The sequence below is a fragment of the Maylandia zebra genome, linkage group LG23, assembly GCF_041146795.1.
Source record: "Maylandia zebra isolate NMK-2024a linkage group LG23, Mzebra_GT3a, whole genome shotgun sequence".
NCBI lineage: Eukaryota > Metazoa > Chordata > Actinopteri > Cichliformes > Cichlidae > Maylandia > Maylandia zebra.
The window spans coordinates 8,999,192-9,024,352 of NC_135188.1; the positions used below are offsets into that span (position 1 = coordinate 8,999,192).

Genomic DNA, 25,161 nt, shown 5'->3' on the forward strand with positions numbered 1-25,161 from the left:
TGTATCATCTTCCCTCCTTTCAGGCCGTGTGACCCCCGAACAGCTGTGCTCCTACATCCAGCTGTTCCGGAGCAGTAGAGGGGCGCTAGAGAGTCACTGTGGGGTGCTTCAGCTGGGCCTGGCCACGGCCCAGACTCTCCGACACCCAAGCCTGCCTCGCTGGGATTCCTGTCTGGCCTTCGAGAGGCTGCTGCTGCAGGTGCGCGCTCATCTTACACGGCCTTATTATCCATATGTGCTAGAGCCGATGAAAACTTGATGTTTTCCTTTTTAAATGAGATGTGAACATCTTAAAAATGCGATACCACCTATGACAGATTGACACATTTTTGAGCTCTTCAACTGCAACACAGTAGCCTATTTCAGATGAAAGTAGTTTTCTTTTAGAGTGTGAGAAGTGTGACTGAAATAACTTCAACAACACATATCGATGTTAGATAATAACTTGAAATAAAGCGACACTGATAGTTTTAACTAAACTGGAAAACTGCATATTCGCTAGCATTTTTAATTAACATCGCTCCTGTTAGTAAATATGTTATTACCAGTGCACAGGAGGTAGGTGTGTGTTTGTGGTTAGCAAGATGGTGGCAAGAATGTTGTGTTAAACTGACAGCAACAGGAAAAAACAGATTCCTCTCTGTCATAAACAAGGTCAGTTTTGCTTGTAGGGAAAACATTCCGTTCAAGTAAACACGGAGAAAACGCTAGATTGCCATGATTTCGTGTAGAGCCTTTGAATCTACAGGAGGTCTTTTATGGTGGAGGCACATGTACATGTGTCTTTGAGCTTTTAAAGGTCGCAGGATAAGTCGGGGGAAGGAGGCGGAGTATAACGAATAAATCAAAAATGAGAGCACAGTCAGTCATCACTCATTCACCTCCACAGCAGTGATTAGTACATGTTCTGTACTTTCTAACACACAATCTTAATGGCGCCAAGCTATGAGCTCACTAATACAAAGCCATTTCCTGCTTCTCTTACCTTGGTATTTTCATTGAGTCGCTCTATACTCCTGAAGCTGTAAAGCAAGCAGTAAGACAGTATTTAGGAACTTATTAAACTAAAGCACGGAAAAACAAAACAAGCTCTTAGCCATGCCCCATGCCAAATTAGAATTTGAAAACAACCTCATAAACCTTCATCCTCAGCTGGGGCCATCCCTGTTTTACTTAATAAAGGAAGAAGACTTTAGGGCTTACTGTTCCAATATCCATTTACTTCATGAACCCACTTTGATCCACTGCCCCATGGTTGTCTGCTATACCTGGATAATTTCTCACCACACTTTTTTTTAGTTTTAGTTGTATCTTATGAGAACTAACTTCATTAAAGTGACTGTGTCTCATTAAGCTGATGGTGACTATGTTAATAACAGTGTAGGATACGTGGCACTTGCCCCAAGTTCAAAATTGCATTCTTCAAGAATCAAATCTCACAAGCAGGCCTTGAGCGCGATTTGAGGGTTGTTTGCAATCAAAACTGGCTTGAGTTTTATTGAGGAATTAAGGGAAATGAGTTGTGTGTCCTCTGTGCCCCCTCTGTTTATTTAATCTTCGTATGAGTCCGTTTTTTCCCCCTCTGCTCAACATGGTCAGAGAGAAGTTAATTACTCTATAAAATGGCGGGATGAAATGCCTTTCAGCTCTGCCTGGCAGTCTGGATGTGTTTGCTCTGCCTGAGTGTGTGAGGGCTGCTGTGGGTATGACCGACCAGAGCTGGACGCTCCATTGCTGGTGGACAGTGTGACTTCATTCAGGCCAACACCTCTGTGGTTCACTGGGGCTTTGGATGGGCAGTGACCGAACTGAGGCAAAGGACCAATGAGTTCAAGGCCTAGCCTAGTTCATGCCTTTCCCAAAAGTTGGCTACAAACACAGAAGCACACAAAAGAGATTCTAATATCTCAAATATATCAATTTCTGGTGAAATAAAGGTTCAAAAACACACGTCGTGTAAGATGCTGCGTAATATCCACTATGTGACCTGAGCTGCTGTAGAATAGTGTTCTGGTCCGGTCATGCTTGAGTACTTGTGAGGGTCTTGCTGCTTGGAGGTTAATCAGAAAAGGGTACAGATGTGGTTTTGGAGGTCAGCATGTTAGTGGGACTGTGAAATAAATGTGGTTAGTGTGATACTTAGTATTTATACTGCCACCAGATTTATTACCTCCTTAATAGAGTTGTTACGTGTGTGTGAGCTAGATATCATCTTGGCTGGCAGTGCCACCCTGCCTGCTCTTATACCTCCCTCACTGTTCTTGGCCCTGGCTGTCTGACATAAGACTGGGGTTTCATCTGAATGGTTCAGATTGAACAGGCTTGGAGGCTCTCCAGTCCACAGAATGTGTAGTACTAGGCAAGCTAGAAGGGGTGGGGCAGCTAAGGCAAAACTCAACAGACTCACTCTTTCACCACTTCCAGGAACACTCACTGCTTTACCTTCCCATCACCATCCCAGCCAGGACCTCAGCCTTCCCAAACTAAACATGCACACTTCTACTGTACATCCCTCCCACGGAGAGTAGACTTTGCAAGTTCATTTTTTTAAAAGACCGATTTTTAGGTACGTAGTGTCTCTATATAGCGTGCTGTCCAGCCTACTGTTGATTAGTCTGTCACATCACTGAACTTGGAAGTGATGACAGCAGTGCAATAGAGAGGAGCTAACCTCTTTCACCCCGGCCTGTTGCTTTACTCTGCTGGGATTACCAGGGCATGCCTCTGCAAACATTCAAACTCAGAGTTATTGCTGGTCACAGCGCTGCTCAGACAGAAAGCTGCACTCGGCTGTATGTCCCCATCTCCCAAGGGTAACTCAAACTGGTTGCCTGGTTCTTATCGCTGTCTCTGCTTTAGCTGCATGTTTGTGTTGTAGTCTGAAATGGTGTTTATATGACTAAAACTGAGCTATGAATCCAAAACCAGTACCCTTAACATTACTTTATGGCAGATAGATAACATTGTAAAACCTCTTCTATGTACAGGATATGAAAAAAAAAAAATAACCCCCATTATTTCATTAGTTCAGATAAGATTGAAAATGTAAGTATCTGTTGGTTTTTGTTGGCAGGATCTGAGCAACTACAAATATGAACTGAATTGGTCCGACTTAATACTAGATATCCCTCACAAGTTGCACCATTCCCACCATACTGACTTCAGTCTCAGGTGTGAGTGTCAGTGTATGTGCCTCAGTGGGATGTCAGCCTTCATTTTCTTTATCAAAATCATTTGGAAAAAAATCCATCCATCCATTCGCTTCCACTTGTCCTTTTTCAGGGTCGTGGGGGGCGCTGGAGCCTATCCCAGCTGTCATAAGGTCGCCAGTCTGTCACAGGGCTAACACATAGACAGGAGACAACCAGTCGCACTCACATTCACTCCCACATTCACACCTATGGGCAATTTAGTGTTTCCAATTAACCTAACCCCACTAACTGCATGTCTTTGGACTGTGGGAGGAAGCCGGAGTACCTGGGGAGAACCCACGCAAACACGGGGAGAACATGCAAACTCCACACAGAAAGACCCCGGCCTGATGGTGGAATTGAACTCAGGACCTTCTAGCTGTGAGGCAACAGTGCTAACCACCAGGATGAAGTGTAATTATTTTCTGTCATCAAGATTAAACAGAGAGTTTGACCTGCAAATTTCAGGAAAAATTACATAAAAGGCTACTTTTTGATTGCAGCTGCTCCCTAGTTGGGTCTTTTGAGCTGACAGAGTGTTGAATCAGTCTTATCCTAAAATCTGTTTAAATGGGGCTTTTGTGCAATATTTCCACAGAAACAATTTAGTTAAAAATGCCCAACCTGTGAGACCCTCTTTCGTAATCGTCCACAAATTATTCTGCAAGCACACTGAAAACCTACAGTTCACCATGAGGCATGGTTAATTCATCAAGATAAGTCCAGAATAGTTTTTTTTTTTATTATTATTTGTTTATGCATTTGGTGACGTCTGTGTTATAAATTATTATATAGCCAGGGTGGAGCCTGGTGACCCTAACACTCCATTAATAACCCCCAGGACAGTGTCAGTGGGCTCTGCCCTAAAGACTCGTGACCCTCAACCTTTATCCCTTGACACTCTTGGATGTACAATGATCTGCAGAGAATCAAACCTGCAGGTCTGCAGTATGTTAGTAGTTTGACAATAAAAACCCATGTCATCTCCTTTTATATAAAGCTGTAAGAAAGTGCACCCACAATACGTATGCTCATGCAGTTATATATGCAACATCTGGATTGCATCATTTCTTATGGTGACAGAGGGGAAAAATGTTGATATTGGTCCCAAGTAACTTTCATCTTATCTGAGCTGCATGCCAGAGACAGGCAGGAGGCTTTAAGCCTGTAATTGGCCTTTCCCCAGGGTATGGAGACTATCCCCACATCCCAGACATTCCCCCTTATGTTCTGTCACCACTGTGTCCCTGCTGTTTTCTCTGTTTTCCTCCAGATTGTAACAAAGGGGTGTGAATGACTTCAGGGTGCTGCCCTGAGATGTCCACCATTGACCTCCTCTAGTTCCCTACTGTTTAACAGCCTCACATCTGTACTGACCTGGACTGACCGTCTCCCCATCCATCCACTTTCTGTACCACATTCTCCCTCATCCAGCCCGTGTATTATCCTCTCTGTGAGTTTGTTAGCCCTGGAGCAATGCAGATTTGCTCACAGAAGAAACCACAGGAGGTTCAGGATCAACTCCTGTCTGTTTCTCTACAAAGTGGACTCTTTGTCTCTCAGCTCCTGTTTCCTTACCCATTGTTTTCTATAACTTCATCAGGCTTCCTTTTAAATATGTCTTGAGCAGGATTACTGTTTCTCTGTGATGCGTTCCACAAACATATGGCTCACTACAGCATAAGCTCACATGGCCCATGTGAACTCCTGTACTCCACTAAAGTCCACGCCTCTGTATTTTCAAGCATAACAAGCTTTATAAAAATGTAGAGTGGGAAAGAAATTAGTTTATCGGAAGATCAAGTTATTTACCTATCTCTTCCTTCCTGTGTTTAGTTGGAAAGGATTATAGTAAGGGGGAAGAGCAATGATGATCACTCCCAGGAAGACCCAGGAATAGCCCCCATGTCAAGCCAACACCCCCCCCCCCCCCCCCCCCCTTTCCAGCACCAGTATCCTGAGACGGCTGTGTTTACATTGTTCTGCACAGCTCAGCCTTAATGTACTATCTGTTTAATAGGCAGAGAGAGGTCTGTTTATAGAGGGGGGGGCTTTTTAGCAGAGGTGATGGGTTGGTAGGCCAGAGGGCAAAATCAACTCATCTCACTTCCTGTTATCATTACCTCTCTTCTTTCAGACAGATAGGTGCTTGACTCACCCGGCTTTCTGCATTACTTATCCTTAATCGCCTCGCCATCCTGCTGGCTATAATTGTGTTCAGTTTGTGCCTCCCCTGGAAAATCAAGTAACACAGGAAGGCTCAATCAAGTTGCTTCATATTAGGCCTTGCTGCATTCACTTCACAGCTCAATAGTCATTTGCATGTGCTGCGTTTTAAGTGCTCTACGTCTTTCTACTAAATCTATATCTCAGCCCACTGAACTGAAATTTTATTGCTTTGATGTTAATAGCTGTAGAATTACAACGCTGCAGCGCTCTAAAATTTAAAGGTGGGGAATAAGATGGTCTCATAAGGTTTTGATATACTGAACATTTTCTCTTCTACTTAAAGCGCCCCTCGCTCTGTATCGAGGCAGAGTTGCACTGTCACATATGTACATCTGCGGATATCTTTTGTTCTGGTTTCTATTGTTTACTGCGCCTGTTAAACTGCAGACTCAAAGCCCTTCATGTCAGGAGGATTTTTCATGTGGCCTTGAGTTTTTTCCCCCACGAGTGTGTGTGTTTTGAGGTTTCTGCAGAATGTTTTTCACAGCGTTGGCCAAAGGAAACTCGTTTTTCTCACCCTTGCTCAGACCAAACTTTCATCGCGCTGAAATCGTTGATCTTTCTTGAAGATCATTTACACTGCTCTCTCCACTTAGGCACACTTTTGATATTCCCGAAATTTGTTGTGCTGAGGTGCACTGTCATCTTGCAGTGTTTAGGTGAGGTGGTCTAGGGAACATGATCAGAAGGTAAGGGGGGGGGGGGCTCATAAAGCTTCCACTAACACTCTCCATCCGTGGTGAATCAGGTTAGTGTGGTCTGCTGACTTGGCCTTCTGGCGTCAGACTTCATTTGAGCATGCTCCAAAAAGACACCACAGACTGGGAAAAATCCCACAATACACAGCATTCATCCTTGGATTGTTAACAGGGAAGACCGTAGAAAAAGCTGACCATTAGGGAAGATGGCGGGGGTTTGCAAGAGGCCCAACAATGACCCACTGTCCCAGATGGATCCGAGCAACGAACCGCATCGTACCTTTATATTCCTGAGACTGGCACACAGACTCTGCCTTCAGTTTTACGTGTCACTGCTCATTGTTGGTGTTCCATTTTTTTCCCATGGTTTTGTGCATCTGAAACTATATCCAGATGTTCTTGTAAGCAGGTGCGTGTGTGCACAGCTATGTGTGCGTGCAACCATTCATGCGTGTGCATCCCTTAATGTGCTTATTCTGGTGAGATTGTCTCAACTTCCTGTTGTCACAAACAGGCTCTGTGTTCGCTGTAGAAAAGCTCCACCTCAGGACAGATTTACTATCAGGTCATTTGTCACTACCTGCTGAGCACAGGCCAGGGAAGGTCAGAGCCCACAGGACATACGTCTTTGTGTTAATTTCTCTTATTTGAAATAGAGACAGAAGAACATTCCAGGACCTTTGACTGTCCTCTTTGGATACTGTTTAACTAAAAGTAGATGAAAGAGTTTCATCAGATTGAAGATTTATTGTTATTGGTCAGTTAATGGGAAAAAGCATATCAGCAATCGGACGATAAACCTCACTGCTAGTTCTTGCATTCTCAGCTTGTCTTTAATCATGCAGGCTTGTGCATAAGTTCAGTAAAGGTGAATGCTCTGACTTGTGAGCCATTAAACAAACACAATCTTCCCACTTTGGTCGTGATAAAAATCAAGGCCCAGGACAAACATGGGTAAATTACACATTACCATCTCAATCGCACCCTCAGTATCATAAAAGGAAAAGAAAACAACATGAAACATAATCAATAAAAGCCAGAGACATTAATAAAACTCAAGGTGAATAACTGAATCTGTACCACTGCCTAAATGCCTCTACTTAAGTGTCTGGCATTCTTCTTCTGTAATGACGTGTTACAGATCACAGGTAATGGGTAAACATGCCTGCTCTGTGCTGTGTATTTTAACATTGACATTAAGACAGATTATGATGAATTTGCAAAGAGATGTGACCAGTTGCTCCCAAAAGGCTTAATGACACAAGTTTGTGAGATTGCTTATAAATATCTTATTAGAATCAAAGACTGTATTAAGACAGTATAAAGGATGTATGATAGCAAACAATTATAGTAATTATTAGAGACATAATGGAGGATCATCCAGGATATGATCATTAGCTAACAACTCATCAATCACAAGTCATCAACCAAAGAGTGTAGATCATCCCATCACGTCGTGTTTCATGCACCAAGATGGCCACAGCATAAATACTCAACTTGAGACTTTATTATAGGATATTAGCCAGGGGTTAATGTTACCCTGGCTACATTAATTTTCAAACAAGCAAAAAGGAATGAAGGCGAATTAATGTGTTCTGTAGTTGCAAGCCATGTCAATGTCTTAATAAGCCACAAATCAGCTGTAGATACAGTAACTTAAGTCAAATAACAAATGTGATGTAGTTTTAGGATGTTTCAGGTTGTATAGTATCACACTATGATGTCATTCATTCTATTAAAGGGATTATCGATAACAAACTGTAAATAAATGCATAAAAATGAACTTGTCAGATTTGTTGCATATCCAAGTCTGTTACTGCAGTTATATTAGAGTTTAAGTTAGCTTAACAATTAAATCTGATACCTGCACACTCTGGACAGGTTGCCAATCTGACATAGAGCTAACACAGAGGGACCGACAACCTAATCCAACTAAGTGCGTGTCTTTGGACTGTGGGAGGAAGCTAGAATACCCAGAGAGAACCCGCACAAACACTGGGAGATGCAGACTCCATACAGAAAGGCCCCCGTCAGATGATGGAGTCAAATTTAGGACCTTCTTTTTATAGGGCAATGTGCTAACCAACTTATTATAGTGCTGCTGCCCTATTATATTATAATATATAATATATATTCAGCCTAAATTAACATGCATTGAAATTCATGGAGCTTAACAGTACTCAGCATTATGGTTGTCATGTTTCAGTTCACATTTCCATTATGTGGTCCTTCACTTTTTCTTAGCCAGTGTGGCCCTTGAAATGATGTTGCCCACCTTCTCGACTAGAACCTCTCTTTGTTTCAGAGTGTAATTGTGAGACGCCAGTCTGCACAATTTTCTTTCCTCTGCACCCAACACTTTGTTACCTCATGCCCGTTCTGTGGGCTACCTTGTGGCCCCAGGGAATTGCCCAGTCACCCATAGGGAACGAGACTGACCAATCACTATGGCAACTAAGCGGTGAGGGTCAAACCAGGTCAATCAGAGACAGACTGTTGCCATCCCTGCTCTGTCATTAATTACGTATACCTCCCCAGGCACTGCTCCATGTGTAATGCAAAGCTGAAAGGTTTGGATCCAAATGGTTTGAGTGGATGGTCAGGTGAAGTTCACCGATTCATTTCATACGTTTATCTGTGACAGGGTCAGACTTGTCTTTATTATGAACCAAGAGAGGGTTTCCACCTCTGACTGTGTTTGGAAACTAATGTGTCAAATAGATATGTCATGTTAGCAATAAGAGCACAAATGACCTGTGTGATGTTACAGAGACCTCTGACTCTAGAGGAAGGCTTTATTTGTTGATTTGATTAAGTCCAGCGTCATCTCAGTGTTGTGCGAGCCTGTTCTTTAGAAGTGGGCATTTAGTTTGATTTGAGCAGCCAGAGCGTACAGAACCCAGTCCTCTCCAACTTTAAATGGTTCAGTGTTTATAGGTTGTGACAACACTTGCTGTGTCTGGTTTAGAGCTCAGCTTTCAAATTGAGCTGGTATTTGCATTTGTTAGGCGCTATGGAGACGAAAAACTGCATGCTGCACAGCTTCCCTTCTGTGTGTGTGTGTGTGCGTGCGTGTGTTTAGGAAGGTTGCCTTTTGTTGTTCTTGGACTGATCTTGTATGAGCTAGAAATGAAACTCATCTGTGGAGGGAAACAATCTCTCTGCTTGCCTTGTAACATGATTGACATAGGGGTGCAAAGAATAGGGAAATACCCCCCAGGCTCTCTGCTGGAGTGGAATCTGGTGATGGTTAAATGTCCTCCTTTCCCCTCATTCCATATTATTAGTGTTTTCTTTCTTAGTTTAGATATTCTGTTTCATCCAAGTGTCCATCTTTTTCCACCTCTAACCCTTTAGTTTTCAATTTTTTAAACAATTGGACTTCATTCGTACAAATGTGTCTGACGATATCTTGGTTTTTATCTGGAGTAGAAGGGGAGTATCTGGTCCTGCAGTAAAAAAGAACTGTAGCCATGTGCTGAAACAGCCCGTAAGACACTGGAACCAGAATGGCCAACTTGAAGAAGTACACGCTGATGAAATATTTGTTAATGAATTTGTTTGAAATGCCTTAGAACATTTGCCAAAACACTGGATATGTTTAGTAGAATTATGACAAATAGAAACCACTGCCCAAATAGCTGCTAGATACAAGTGACACAAAGGTAAGTATAAGTATTTTAAATGAGCTACACATTACATAAATGCATTGAATTTGCAGAAATAACTAAAACATGTTGGCTATTGGACAACAGTGCATTTCACAATGCCTGCAGAGCGTTCTTGAAAAGTTTCCACTAACTGTCATGGTGTATACCAACCAAGGCCAAAATTAAGCTGTTCCAGCCCTCCACGCTGCATTTTATCCAATACGAGAACTCAATTTGAAAACATGTGAGCGAAAACCTCACTAATTCCTGTGTTTTCCCACTCTAGCTTTCATCTGGAGTGAACTCATACACCCCACTTTTTGTCTACTATTGTTCTCGCTGCATTTAGAGACACATGTGGGTCTGTTTGTCCCACTGCTGTTTTCATGGAAATGGGGCAAGGAATAAAAGTAACCCAAAACGAGCAGCGACGCCGAACCGCTAATTATGAGCGGGGGGAGGGATGAAGGGGCCCGAGGAGGAGGAGAGGACTGCTTATATACATTCCCCCTTCTCACAATCTCCAGCTATAAGTCTCCATCTTCTCCACCCTACTGTTTTGTTGTTTTGCTTTTGTTCTGAGTTATTTAAGATGCTGTGTCTTTCATGTGTGCAGTTGTGATCTCTCTGAGCTTTTAGCACCGTGGGTCGTAACACAGCAGAGATGTCTGCACGACGGGTGCCAGTGACAGCAACAAGTTTTATGTTCTGTGCTTGTGCGGCATAATAATTCATACCTTTTTATGATTTGATGATTTTGTGTTCTGTTTAGGTGGTCATGTTGGTGTTAAAATTGTCAAAAGCATCTGCCTTTTTAGTTGCTGATTGTGAGTATGAGGATACGATCATAGGAAAAAAATAAAGCATTTAGTCAAATGACACATTAAGCACATACTGCACATCTGGCCGTGAGGATCTGAAGTTCAGATGTCCTCGTTCACACTGCACTAACCACTTCTCCACATCCTGTCTAAAGCATAACAGTACAGAGGTTAAACTGCAGAATCCAATTTTTATTTTTGCAAGTTTGCATGACTCCAGTCTGCAGTTGGCTGTCTCTGTTTTTTCCCTTACTTTGTTGAGCAGGCAAAACTTTTGCTAGACACATTTGGTGAAATATGTCATAATGCATTCATGAAATAAAGCAATTTTTAACATGACTGAGTTTAGAAAAACACAGTCCTTAAGCCAGGCTGTGTTGCCAGTTAGATACACCTATCGAATAGGGGTGCAACGATACACAAAATTCACGGTTCGGTTCGGTTCGATACTTTGGTGTCACGGTTCGATATTTTTTCGATACAAAAAAATGTTCATGCCTTTTTAATTTGTCATTTATTAAAATTATAAATATATATTTTAACTCAAAAGTACAGTTTTTAAATTTAACCCTAACCCTTGTGCGCGTTTTTTATTTTGACAGCGAATGCGCACCTGCGGACCACTTATGTGCACCCCTGGTTATTTAGCTCGTCATATTGCAGCCACAGAAATTCTTTTGTCCATGAAACCATAAAGCTGCACTTTCTTTTTGCCTTATAGTCTCATTTGTCATAACTTCTCCGTTTTGTGGTAAGCTTTTCTTTGGCTGTCACTTCTTCACCCTGACCTGTCTTATTTGGCTCAGCAGAACTAAAATATATATACTGCTACTTTTACACACGCACTCACATAAGCTCAGCGATTCTCTGCGCGATCAGCCTCTCACATGTTTAAGCTTGCTGCGGGAGATTTCACTTGTCATGTTTGCATAGTAAGCTAACGATTAATAAGACGATGTCAGAGGAATTGGTGCACAAATTATCATCACTCACAGATCAGTGCTGTCATTGCAAAGTGAAAGCAAAAAAACAAGCGCAAATTCAAACGCGATTTCAATATGTCACATATTGACAGTGGCTCACCGATGCCAATGACATAATTACCCAGCTACATTTCTGAAAGAATGCAAAAGCATTGACATATATTTTTCCTACAATAGCCCGACGGGCAGGGCAGAGAGATTTTTGTAGCCCGACTGGAAAGATCGCTAGCTCCGGGACGTCGGGCTAGCGATTTTGCAAGCCCTGTATCTGATTGAGGAATCACTCATCTTTGGAAAAGAGAGTTTATTACAGAGAAATGTCTCTTTCCAAAATAAAAGCTATACTATCCGCTTCTTCTGGGCTATATTCTCAGCAGCATAAGGAGAATCACGTGCTAACAGCTGTCTAAATGACTCGGCTAAAGTTAGTAGCATGCTTGTTGTTTTTGTCTTTGCACTAGGATGATGTCGGCGTAAATGTGCAGTCATATTCGTTGTGTTCCCACTAGTGCTTTCAGGTTAATCTCGTTGAAATGACCTTAACGCCACAACACGGCAAATCTCCGTTAATGAGCTACCGCCGATCGCCCCGTGCATGGGGCTAGACGGCCAACACGTTAACGAGCTAACTGAGCTAACACACTAGTTCACACCAATGTAATTAAGCATTGCATGGCACATCCAACATACTGTTTTACTTTAGTCCATGACTCGCTTACCTTCAGGGTCATACGTCACATGAAAACCAAAATAATTCCAAACACCAGATCTGAATGAGGGTGGGGGAGGTCCATCTTGCAAGGAGAGCTTAACTTCTGTCTCGCTAGCTTGCCCTGCGCTCTTCCTCCTGACTATGCTGTCTGTGTTGAGCGCTCAGTGGATCTGCGCTCGACAGTGCAGCCTAGGCGGAGTAGTCGAACGCAGATTCACTGAGCGCTCAACACAGACAGCATCGTCAGAAGGAAAGTTGATAAAATAAATTACAAATGTTGTATTGTTCGATACATATGCGTACCGAACCGAAAGCACTGTATCGAACGGTTCAATATCGATACGAATATCGTTGCACCCCTACTATCGAACTATAATCTTTTCCAACACAGAAACTCTGCAATAAATCTCATTTATAAAGCTTATCATATTCAGTTTGTCTTAAGACTGTGCCAGAGAGGTTCTGACTCAGCTCTTTGGTCATATTGGACGCTATTGTGAGAGACACTCCATTAAATTATAGTAAAGTTGGTTGCAGAAGTTTTTCCATTGCCATTAATGTCAGTAGTGGTGGACAAAATATTATATACACCTAGCTCATAGTGCTTTATCATTTTGATAAATATCAATAAATCCCAGTGAGTTTAAAATAATTTGACATCAACTATAAAAAAAATTGCTCTGTGTGTGTGTGTGTGTGTGTGTGTGTGTGTGTGTCGTACTCTTTTTCAACCAGTGTTGGAGGTGGAGGTAAAATGTTTTGGTTGAGTGTGTTACTTATAGTTTTCTTGAAAACAATTACACCTGCTGTTTCCAGGTCTTTCTGTAACTCTTGGACAACTCGACTGATAATTCTTTTTACTCCTCTGTCTGAAATTTTGCAGGGAGCACCTGGTCATAGTTGATTCATGGTATGTTTATGGTGAAATGATGTTCTTTCCACTTCCACATTATGACCCCAACAATGCTCATTGGAACCTTTAGTAGTTTAGAAAGTTTCTTCTGTAACCAATGCCCTCAGTATGTTTTGCAACAATAAGTTGCAAAGGTCTTGAGAGAGCTCATTTGTTTTACCCATCATGAGATTTTTTTGTGTGACACCTTGGTAATGAGACACCTTCTTATAGTCCATCAGTTGGGACTCAACCAGCTGATATTAATTTGCACTAAGTGGCAGGATTTCTTTCTAATCACTGATGGATTTCAGCAGGCGTCATGACTTTCCATGCCTTTTTGCGCCTCCCTTGCTTCATGTGTTATTATTACACCTAATTTATGGACATCTGTGGTTTGATTTCTTTTCATGTGTGGACTGGATTGGTTGTTACCGACATCTGGTTCATGTCAGTAGCACTTACAAAATTGGTGACATGTTAAATATTTTACCCGTTGTATACTATGAATATCAGAAAAAAGTGGATATTCTGTCATACATATACTGCTATCGCAATGCTCATATGAAACAAGTACAAGTAATCTCTGTCAGTGCAAGGCTCAGGCTATAGGCAGCTCTTAGTGCTCTGTTTAAAACTGGGGATTTTTCTACTCTTGGATCTGTATGATTTAGCTCTGGCTGTGAGCATACAGGGAGTGCAGAATTATTAGGCAAGTTGTATTTTTGAGGAATAATTTTATTATTGAACAACAACCATGTTCTCAATGAACCCAAAAAACTCATTAATATCAAAGCTGAATGTTTTTGGAAGTAGTTTTTAGTTTGTTTTTAGTTTTAGCTATTTTAGGGGGATATCTGTGTGTGTAGGTGACTATTACTGTGCATAATTATTAGGCAACTTAACAAAAAACAAATATATACCCATTTCAATTATTTATTTTTACCAGTGAAACCAATATAACATCTCCACATTCACAAATATACATTTCTGACATTCAAAAACCAAACAAAAACAAATCAGCGACCAATATAGCCACCTTTCTTTGCAAGGACACTCAAAAGCCTGCCATCCATGGATTCTGTTAGTGTTTTGATCTGTTCACCATCAACATTGCGTGCAGCAGCAACCACAGCCTCCCAGTCACTGTTCAGAGAGGTGTACTGTTTTCCCTCCTTGTAAATCTCACATTTGATGATGGACCACAGGTTCTCAATGGGGTTCAGATCAGGTGAACAAGGAGGCCATGTCATTAGTTTTTCTTCTTTTATACCCTTTCTTGCCAGCCACGCTGTGGAGTACTTGGACGCGTGTGATGGAGCATTGTCCTGCATGAAAATCATGTTTTTCTTGAAGGATGCAGACTTCTTCCTGTACCACTGCTTGAAGAAGGTGTCTTCCAGAAACTGGCAGTAGGACTGGGAGTTGAGCTTGACTCCATCCTCAACCCGAAAAGGCCCCACAAGCTCATCTTTGATGATACCAGCCCAAACCAGTACTCCACCTCCACCTTGCTGGCGTCTGAGTCGGACTGGAACTCTCTGCCCTTTACCAATCCAGCCACGGGCCCATCCATCTGGCCCATCAAGACTCACTCTCATTTCATCAGTCCATAAAACCTTAGAAAAACCAGTCTTGAGATATTTCTTGGCCCAGTCTTGACGTTTCAGCTTGTGTGTCTTGTTCAGTGGTGGTCGTCTTTCAGCCTTTCTTACCTTGGCCATGTCTCTGAGTATTGCACACCTTGTGCTTTTGGGCACTCCAGTGATGTTGCAGCTCTGAAATATGGCCAAACTGGTGGCAAGTGGCATCTTGGCAGCTGCACGCTTGACTTTTCTCAGTTCATGGGCAGTTATTTTGCGCCTTGGTTTTTCCACACGCTTCTTGCGACCCTGTTGACTATTTTGAATGAAACGCTTGATTGTTCGATGATCACGCTTCAGAAGCTTTGCAATTTTGAGACTGCTGCATCCCTCTGCAAGATATCTCACTATTTTTGACTTTTCTGAGCCCGTCAAGTCCTTCTTTTGACCCATTTTGCCAAAGGAAAGGACGTTGCCTAATAATTATGCACACCTGATATAGGGTGTTCATGTCATTAGACCACACCCCTTCTCATTACAGAGATGCACATCACCTAATATGCTTAATTGGTAGTAGGCTTTCGAGCCTATACAGCTTGGAGTAAGACAACATGCATAAAGAGGATGATGTGGACAAAATACTCATTTGCCTAATAATTCTGCACTCCCTGTAGAAGCAACCGACCTGCTGGTTAAACCTTCCATTTGCAACGAACAACCAATTAGATGGAAACTGACTCAAAAGGAGGAGAAAAAAGACTATTTTTTGTTATGGCTCATGGACATTGGAGTGCCAAAATGGCTCTGTGGCACTCCAACGTTTCGGGTCAGTCAAGCAGTACTTTTATGTATTTCAGATCCAGATCATCATTTCAGTATTAAATCACTGTAGAAGTGCATTTAGTTGGGGGGGAGCAGTGTCAGATGTGTCAGAATCATCCGATTTACATAGTATATTATTTTTTGCAAGTGTTATAAAGAAAAAGGAAAAAATAATTACTCCTGTTCTCCAGTGGCACAGAAATCGACATTAACTCTTTTGTCCAATATCATGTGAGACTAAAGACATCTGAATGACAACAATAAAATCCCTCGACTGTTGTGACCTAAGTAGTTAAGGTTTGTACCACATGGATACAAATGCAGCAAACTGCAGTTTGGTTTCTGGACAGTTAGGCTTTTACAATTTGTCCTCTTTCAGCTAGCTTTTGCCCTTTATGTCTAAAGATAACTGTGCCATGTAGCACTGGCACAAAAGTGTGAGTTTAATTGTTTAACTTTAATTGCTTTGATACTCATTAATCAGACATTTTTATCAGTCTATTAATTGTTGCAGAACTTTTTTTAGGAGATTAAATCAAAGTATAACAGCATTTTATTAGAATGGAATAAAACTTTATAATATTTTGATCTACAGATTTATGAAGTCCTGAAGTGGAAATTTGTTAACAAAGTATACCAAAAAGTGTGTGGTGAGCGCAAGTCTACAGACTACTGAATACAGGCGTTGTGGTACAAATTGGATAATATACTTGGTATACTTGGGTGCACTTTAGTACTTAAGTCATCAAGCACAAAGTGACACTATAGTTCTCACAGTCTTAGTGCTGTTTGGAGAAGATGTACCTCTTTGCCAGTGTGATGTGTTTAGTTCTTGTTTAACAGCGAGGCTCTGCGCAGCGTCACAGGATAGACAAACAGACAGACAAGACATTAGTGATGTGTTTACCATCTGTTCAGGAAGGACAGAGATGATGGGAAGGGATGAAAAAGAGAGACATTTATTTTCACAGTGTATGAAGAGATGAATGGTGTCTGAGGATTTACTGCCAGACATCTACTGTTATCAGTTATCACAGAGGTCAGGCAAACGTCGTGCACCCTGTGACACATTGTCAACTTTAACTTGGAATAAAGGCCAGAGATGGTCAGTGATTGTGGGCCCAAGAGGTGCAAGGGATATAGTCAAATTTGAAACAGCTGAAAACATTTTAAGCCTTTTCCTTAGTTGAGAAATTATCCACCCAAATAGAATGTGTGAGAAACATCAGCAAGCTGTTGTCTTTAAGTTGTTGTGAGGGATGTGTGATGCGTGAGGGGAACGCAGCACGTGACCCAAGAATTCTGGGAAGTGAAGAAGAGCCATAAGAACTCTAGGAGGAGTATGATAAGGATTTGGGTATAATGTATGAAGGGGAGTTCAGTGTTCAAGTTTAGTGAATCACTTGGACTCATTTGTCCAACACCATCTTGATCCTTAGTCATTCTAAACTTTCTTGCAAAAGCCCTCTGGAGCTGTTACTTGATTAATGCTATAATACTTGTTAGTGTTGGCAGTTGTGATTTCACCATTTGTGATTTGTAATTGAATCTTGTGCGTCAGTACACCAATCATGTTAGCACAAGTCATCTCTGTGCTATGTTGCATATTTATGGAAGTACGAGATCTATCCACAAATCATCATAACTTGCTGAATTTTCAACCAGTTTTTCACAGGTTTCTAGCCAATGCAGGATGTGTTTATATAATACTTGATGTTTGGTTAAATTGGAATGTGAGCTTTGATACTTCTTTTGTAGATTAAATTTCTATTTTCATTAGTTTTTAAAGTACATTCATTTTCTCTCAGCATAGTTGGCATGTCATTTTGTATATGCATTTGGAAGTCAATTAAAAATTACTCCTGATATCCCTGATACACTATGTGATGGATTCATAAATCTTGGAATGGGGAGAGAATAATGGGGATGGGGATGTGTTGCGTCTAAAACCAGGTTTGGGGGGTGGGGAAAGGTGTTAGCCAGTATTAATGGTTTAAGCTTGCTTCAGTACTTCTCCTGTTAGTGTTTTTAGCTGAGCCATGAGCTTAAAGCTCTGGGAATGTTTGCGCAGTAGAAATCCTGGCTGATTTTGTTTGTATTGTTCCATTTCAGAATGTGTTTTGAACCAGAGTCAGCAGACCAGGACTGTTTCGTTTTCACACAGACGCACACATATATTCATACATAAAGAGAAGTCAGCCATGCGCTCATCACCCTGCCTGTCTCCATCCTGACCCCAACTTCTGTCTCCTTCAGCCCCTGTACTTGTTTGTGGCTATCAGTCTTTGCCACTTTTCATGAAATGTGGGTCAGGCTCAAATGAATTGCCAAAAAGAGATCCTGTTAAGCCCTCTGATACTCAGTGTTATAACAGATGGAATTCATGGAGGGTGATGGGTGTTAATGTGCAGACATGTAGTCTGCAAACAAATCGCTGTATGTCTGTGCTCGCGCTCTTGCCTGCATGTTATGTTGTGTATAGCTTCTCCTGTGACACGTCAGTTAACATAAGCATGGCACAAAATGCTTCTGTTGCTATAATTTGGTGTATGTTTGCATTAGTAAGGCAAAGTTAAACTTGTATTAGTGGTGACATGCTAGTATGTGTGTGTGACAGAGGACTGTTGTGTGTGCAGAATGCAACCCAGACACAGGACTTGGGTTACTCACAGAAAAAGCTTTCTTTTTATGGTCCACTGCTCTGACATGCTGAGCACAGACAGAGAAGTTACTGTGTTTTAAAAAAAACATCTTGCAAAGATGTGTTTGTCAGTAACGCTTTCAAATTTTGGAAGTTAGAAATAAACATTTTATCTCTTCTCAGCTTTTATTTTGAAAGTTCCTTTCATCACTAGCCCTGACTGTGGCTCCAGTTTCCTAACTCAATTTTCTCTTCTCCTTTATGTGTGAACCATGGCTTTCCAGTAAAAAACGGATTGAAGAATCTGCCTGTAGCTCTTTATTATGCGGTCATTCAAATCTTTAATTGAAGTGTTTGTATGCACACACTGAAATTCAGGTCTTCTTTCACAATCTGCTGATTTAAAAAAAAATAAATACTCAGACATCTAAAGTTAGCCTCAGCTCAGACAGTAAAATGACCTGGTTAATCATAATTGACTGATAAAGAATTGGTCTGAGTCTCATCACCAAATAGATCATCAGAGAGCATCATGGGATCTAGCTCACTCACTAATAGCATCTCTTAGAGGAGGTCTTTCTTCAGTCACTTCCCATAATTCCAAACTTTTCCTCTGTCTGTCTTTGGATTTATATTTATGCTTATTGTATATTCTTTCCAGATTGTTTTGTTTGTTGTTAAAGTCTTCCAGTACACATCAACATCCAGCCAGGTGTGTGTATGAGAATGCTTTTACAGTGGGATGAAGGGAGATTAGTTGTTTTCCATTTCCCGTTGCAGTAATGAGTGTTCTATAAATGTTTAGGGAAGAGCTGCCACGCGTAGGCGTGTTTGTCTGTGTCTATCTGAGATATGCACAGGTTGGCTAGACAGTCCAGATTATGATGTAGACCTTATTTACACACACACAAAAAAACCCACATGCATCACTCACATTTCCTCGGCAAGCCTTGAAACCCATTGCTTTAAAACAGATGTGTGCATAACCATTTTTTTCTCATTTTGAAGTCCTCTCTGGTAAGTACAGTGTTGCCTCTGACCTCTGTGTTAACGTGAGGTCAGAAAAGAAGCCCTGCCTACTGCCAATATGCGGCTCACGATATAGTTCCTCAACACACACACACACACACACACTAGCTCCGTCCATTGAGAGACTGAGAGCACACTGCTGCTCCTCAGAGTAATGACTCGCGTCATAGTACACCAGTACGTGATGCAGCTCTTAGTTTATTCATAATGAATTTCATGTTTTATTCAAACGTTACTACAAACTAATTGATGACAGAGTTCTGCCAAAGCTAGTGATGACACGCTGCTGAATTTAGAAGTTACTGCACGGACAGACTTAAGGTCAGATATGCAGGATTCACAGTCACACAGCTCTGACCGGCAGTATGCAGCATATAGTTTAAAAATATTCATTTCAACTGTCGCACATTTCCTGTCTTTTGAAGCCTTTTCCAGAATGGAGTTTTGGAGGGAAAGAAAACAGACAGACACAGTTCAGTCCATGCAGGGTGCATTCATGGATGGGATTTGTCATGGTGCAGCAGTGCCCCCTAATGTTTGTGATTTTCCTCAAGCCCTGGATCTGAATCAAAGTGCAACATCTCTCAGAGGCAGCAACTTTAGCCTTCCCTTATACAAACAGACTCATTAACTTAAAAAAAATTTTTTAATCATAAATCAAGCTTAAACATATTGAAGGATCATGCTTAATTGCAAGTAAGAATTTACACATTTGAATTTTGCCTACTCTTTCCATATAAGCCAAGCTCTTATTTTGAAATAACCTCCTGGTTAACTATACTCAAACCCCCAACTATTCTGCCCCCACCGACTATGCAACTTCTCATCCATGTGTGAGACAGACCCTGGATTCAGAGGGGCTGTTTTAATCTCTCATGTTTCTTTGATTTAAGAAAAAAAGAAAGAAAAGTAGATGCATGAAAAGAAAAGTGAATATGTATATTGTGTCTGTTCTGAATGGATGCAGGAAAAAGTGAAACTGAGCAACAGTAAAATGTCAAACACAGTTGTTTTGCTTTGAATCCCATCGGACGAATTGTGGCCGTTTCATTCTGCTTCGTGTAGAAACCGTGTGTTTACCTCAGGATGTTTTCTCCCTGCTGGAGCCTCCTGAGTCAATTAGTAGTGGATGTAATGTACTATCCTTGGCAGTATTAGGGGGATGTTTGTGTGTTTCTGTGTGCATGTGTCTTTGTATGATTTGGTTTTCCTCAGTGTGAGAAAAATGCGGGAGGTTTTACATGGCCCTGGGGTTTGTGGCTGCAGTTCTCTCATCTGGAGAATTGCGCCATAATCTGTTGCAGCCCATGCAGCAAAAAAAAGAAGCCTTGTTAATTTCCTTATGTTTCCAACCATAAGAGAGTATACTACCTTAAAAGCTTGTGCGACTTCTGTCTTCTGTATTTTTCCAGCACCGCAAACAAACTGCAGGTCTTAGCCTAAGTGAGATAAGCAGGCATGGTGTCGTGTGCCGGGCAGACAGAATCCAGCCACATTGACCAGCATGTGGCTGACTGGCGGTGACAGGGTGGAGTGCGGGGACTGTGTTTGTTTCTGTGATTGGGTCTCATGTCTCCTCTAAATTATAGTCCTCAAGCTCTGTGCCAAACCAACTTTTGACACACAGGGAGCAAAAGAGGAAAAGATAAAAGACCGAGAGTTGCATGGGGAGACAGACGATTAAAGGGGATAAAAGGTGAAAGAGACGAAAACTGATGTAAAAACTACTGAAAGTTTTTACTTGCACAGACAGAGAGGCAGCTGACCATCCATCCCTCTCTGTGCAGATGTTCATTGATTTCTCCCCCAACAGTGTAGCGTGCAGTTCAGCATCCGGGCTACTTGGCTGGGCAGAATGGAATCACACACATCTCAAACACTGTGTGGTTATTCAGACCTCATTTAAAACAAAAGTTTTACGTGTCTGTCATCCAGCAAGCATTACAGGCAAGCTGCTGGATCTAGACTGGGGGGGTCACCTTACAAATAAGAGCTTACTAAGCTCACTTTCTGTACAGCGGCCTAAGAACTCAGTACATACAACTTGATGAAATGCATACGAATCCAAGAAATGTTAAGAAAACATTTGCACCAATTTGATATTGCAGGTGCAGCATTCAGGAAAAAAATAAAACAAATACAGGAATGAACTGTAATACAAAAAACAATTTCCAGTGCGTTGAGCTGCCAGGCAGCTGTACATTTATCCCATCAGGCAATCAATAAAGTACTCATGTCTTTCTCCTTTACTCCTTTTTTCTATTTATGTTCCCCTCAGTCAGAGACATGCATGAGTTGGCCCACTGATAGACAACATGCATGTTTGCGATCAGGGTGTACGTTCCATAATCCACCCTGTACAGGTGGAGTTGCATGAAAGAAAATCTCGGTCTGCTTTCCCCTCAAACATTTTTGTTACATTACCAGGTCACCTGGATGATGATACGTCTAGAGAAGAGAGAAGTGACAAGTGTAATCCTTAAAATTTCAGCCCTGGTGTATGTGGCAATACCTGTAGTTGTATGTAGTACCTGAGTACACAAAACGTTCAGAAGCTACTTGTTTTTCAATTTACATTTGTACATCATAGTCATGACTTACATCAAAGTCAGCCAGCAGCAAAAGTAAGATGTATTTGTAATTTCGTACAGCTTCTGAACAGCTGAAGCCTCACATTTTAGAAGGTAGGGAACCGCTCAGGCTTTCAGATGTTGTAGTTAGCACAATCCACGTCTTTGGCCTGTCTCAACCTCTGAAAAATTAGCCAAATTGAATGATGTTTTGTGAGAACAAAAAATGGACAAAGACAAATAAACTCTGCAAATGTTTGCTGATAAAAATCTTACTGTAAAAAGCGGTTTTAAATGTCTCTTGTATATAAACAAACACAATCAGACTTAATTTCTATGGCTAATTTATTGCTTGTTTCCTGATTAGGAAGACAAGGATGGGATGAATAAATAAAATCCAACCTCATTTCGCAGAAAACAGAGTGATTTAAGTTGATCTTCCACTGTTCAGTATGTCTATGATCTTATGTGCACACTTGCTCTTCTTTGTGTTTAAAGTCCTGTTTCCGTTGTTCTGGTTAAAAATCTGATACAATGTCCACAACCTTTCACACAAGACAGAATAATGGCTGTTAAGAGATCCAGAGATAAACTATATTTTTCCATTCCTCCTTAACTTGAGGCAAATTTCCGCCTTTTAATAAACGGTAAACCCATTCTCGGATCCGTCATTGTCATCACAGCAGGTTACAATGACCAGGTGTCTCCGCTGAGATACTGCACACGTGCACTCGTGCCAGCAGGCTTGGATAAGGCATGCTCATTAACAGAATGTGAGTTTGCATTCATTTTTGGTGTTGTTTACATGTGCAGAATCCTTCCAGTCTCTCTAAGGGTAAAGACTTTGTTTGTCTTCCAGCTGTTCTATTACAAATCAATGGTAAGCTTGCATTACATAATTTAGAGGCAAACTTTAGTTGCTGTCTTCATTCCCCGAGGATTTATGTGTTTTGCTTTTAGAAGTTTGCTTGTATCCCTTCCAGCTTTGCGTGTTATTTGTGAATGCAAATTGGTTGTGATTATATATTTGCAAATGAAGCACATGTGTGCTTTTCCAAAATAATTCAAATTAGTTTTTTTCCTGGTTCCTATGGTAATGATAAACTGTGTGAAAACCCTTTGAGGTGAGTTCTGGCCAGAGAGTCTTTGGTCGACTAGAACAACTGACCTATAGCCAACTTGGTTCATGCTCCCACAAGGACCCACACCTCCAACACCCACCCCCTCCCCCTGCCTTCAGGCCCAGAAAAAGGTTCATTGTGCAGGCAGGGAGCAATGCAAGTGAGGCCTGGTTCTGGTTAGTGCACTGCACTGCATCTGAAACACTCACCTTCCTCCAGGGGCTGCATCTGGAGCTGGTTTCCTGTGCAGGCAGCACTAGGCTTGGGCGGAGTTTGGCCCGACTCTGTGATTGGACGAGATTGAGCCTCTATGGACTCCAGGATTGTTGGAGTTGCCAAACGGTAATCTGTCAATCACTGGCAGACATATTTAAACCAGAACATAAGCAAGAGCGAGCTAATGATTGGTGCAAAGGTCTGAGCAAGATGCCAGTGATGTTTCAACTTTCTACCAATAGCCTCACTGGCAAACGTTGCATTAGCCAATGTCCTGAGTCCATTTGGAGAACAAAGACAATTTCTATATTTTTATCCAAAGTCAGCTTTTCTTAGGCAAATACTATGTCATGATAAGAAACTAGAGTAATTTAAAGTAATGGCTTTCTCTGAGTAATTGCAAGCCCTAAAATTAGCTTTGTTTTGACAGAGTAATGCCATTGTTATTCTATAATTGTATATAATGGTCGCATTAGAGCATGGCAGCAGAGGCCGTGGATTCAGTAATTGTCTTTAATAATAATAATAATAATGCTAGTTTCCTGCTATTACAGTAGTAAGACTGCACCTAAATCTACACTCTTTCACAGACATGCGTGTCACAGATTTAGCCATCTTTCTGTCATTGGGTGTATATCTTGCAGGATCTCCTGGGAAGGTGCTGTTTTTTTTTTTCTGAGTTTACATAAGTACTGGGCTCTTATAACCCATATGCTTGATAATTGCACTTAAATTAAATACACCTTTGCATAAAATGAGCTTAGGTGGTCATTTTTAGAGCGTTAGATTGCTGATGCTGTGATTATGAGATCCAGAACTTGGAACTTGCACTGCTCACTGTCTTATTTTTTCTTTTATAAAGTCCTACTTTGCATTTTAATCTACACCTTTGTGGCTAAATTATCTTCTGGAATAATCTGAGGGAAACACTTCTGTCTGACCCAAACTTCTGCTGAAAGCATGGTTTACTCCACTCCATCATGTTCACAGAGGTGTACAGTTCACCACCACATTTCCACTTATCCTGTGTGCCAGAGCTGTGAGTCGGCCATTGTTGAATTTAACTTGGAGAGAGTTTTACTCAGAGGTCCCACTCAGCTTCACTCAGCTCAGTCCCAATTCTGTACCAAGACTTCTATTTCCTATCTGGCGCCATGGTATACAGCTGACAGCAGCTTTTATAGCGCGCTTGAAAGGACTCAGTTGAAGTGCACACTTGTCTTGCATGTGAAAACACATGCACATAGCAGTACACAGTTTATACATATGGTTAGGGAAGGAATGCTTGGTTGATTTGTACAAATTTGAAAATTGGGGCAAGTTTAGACGGCACAAGTTTTGATATCTCGTAATTGCTGTTCTGCTTATGTACCAAAACATGTTTTGTCCCTTACTGTCTATAGGTGATCTATGCCACTGTGTTAATTCCAATAAGATGTGTCAAAAGTCCATGATATCAATGGGTATCTAAAAATCAGAAGCTCATTGGATGAATACACAGTGTGCATTTCATTTGACTTTCTAAATCATCATGTGTAATTCTTGTGAGCTAATAGAGCTCCAAATAGGGAATCAGGACATCCTTTCATTTTCTACAGCAGGGGGCAGCAGTCTAAGTAAAAATGTCCGGCCCTCCCTACCTGCCTTCAGCACTTCTGTAGAAATACCAAGGTGTTCCCAAGCCAGTTAAAAGCTACAATCCTTCGGGCTACTTCCGGGTTGCACATGCCAGAAACACCTGTAACACCACCCCAACTGACCCATTTGATGCCCAGCGGGTTTACTTTGAGTCACTCCTGAATGACTGAGGTCCTTGCCCTTTCTCTAAGGGAAAGCTCACATATGAGTATGAATGGTTGTCTCTCTCTCTGTTAGCCCAGACAGACTGGCGATCTGTCCTGGGTATACCCTGCCTCTTACTCCATGCCACCTGGGATAGGCTCCCACATCCCTCACCCACAGCTCCAAATTGGATAAATGGAAGAAGATGGATGGGGTTTTCA

General features: G+C 41.5%; 1 protein-coding gene across 1 annotated transcript in view; it reads left to right on the forward strand.

The window, feature by feature from the left end:
- The window catches only part of scfd2 (sec1 family domain containing 2), a 100,396-nt gene that overhangs the window by 19,439 nt on the left and 55,796 nt on the right, over window positions 1–25,161 (forward strand). Inside the window, exon 4 of the mRNA XM_004557131.6 lies at window positions 24–199. Coding sequence (XP_004557188.2) covers window positions 24–199 — 176 coding nt within the window. The remainder of the gene's footprint in view (window positions 1–23; window positions 200–25,161) is intronic.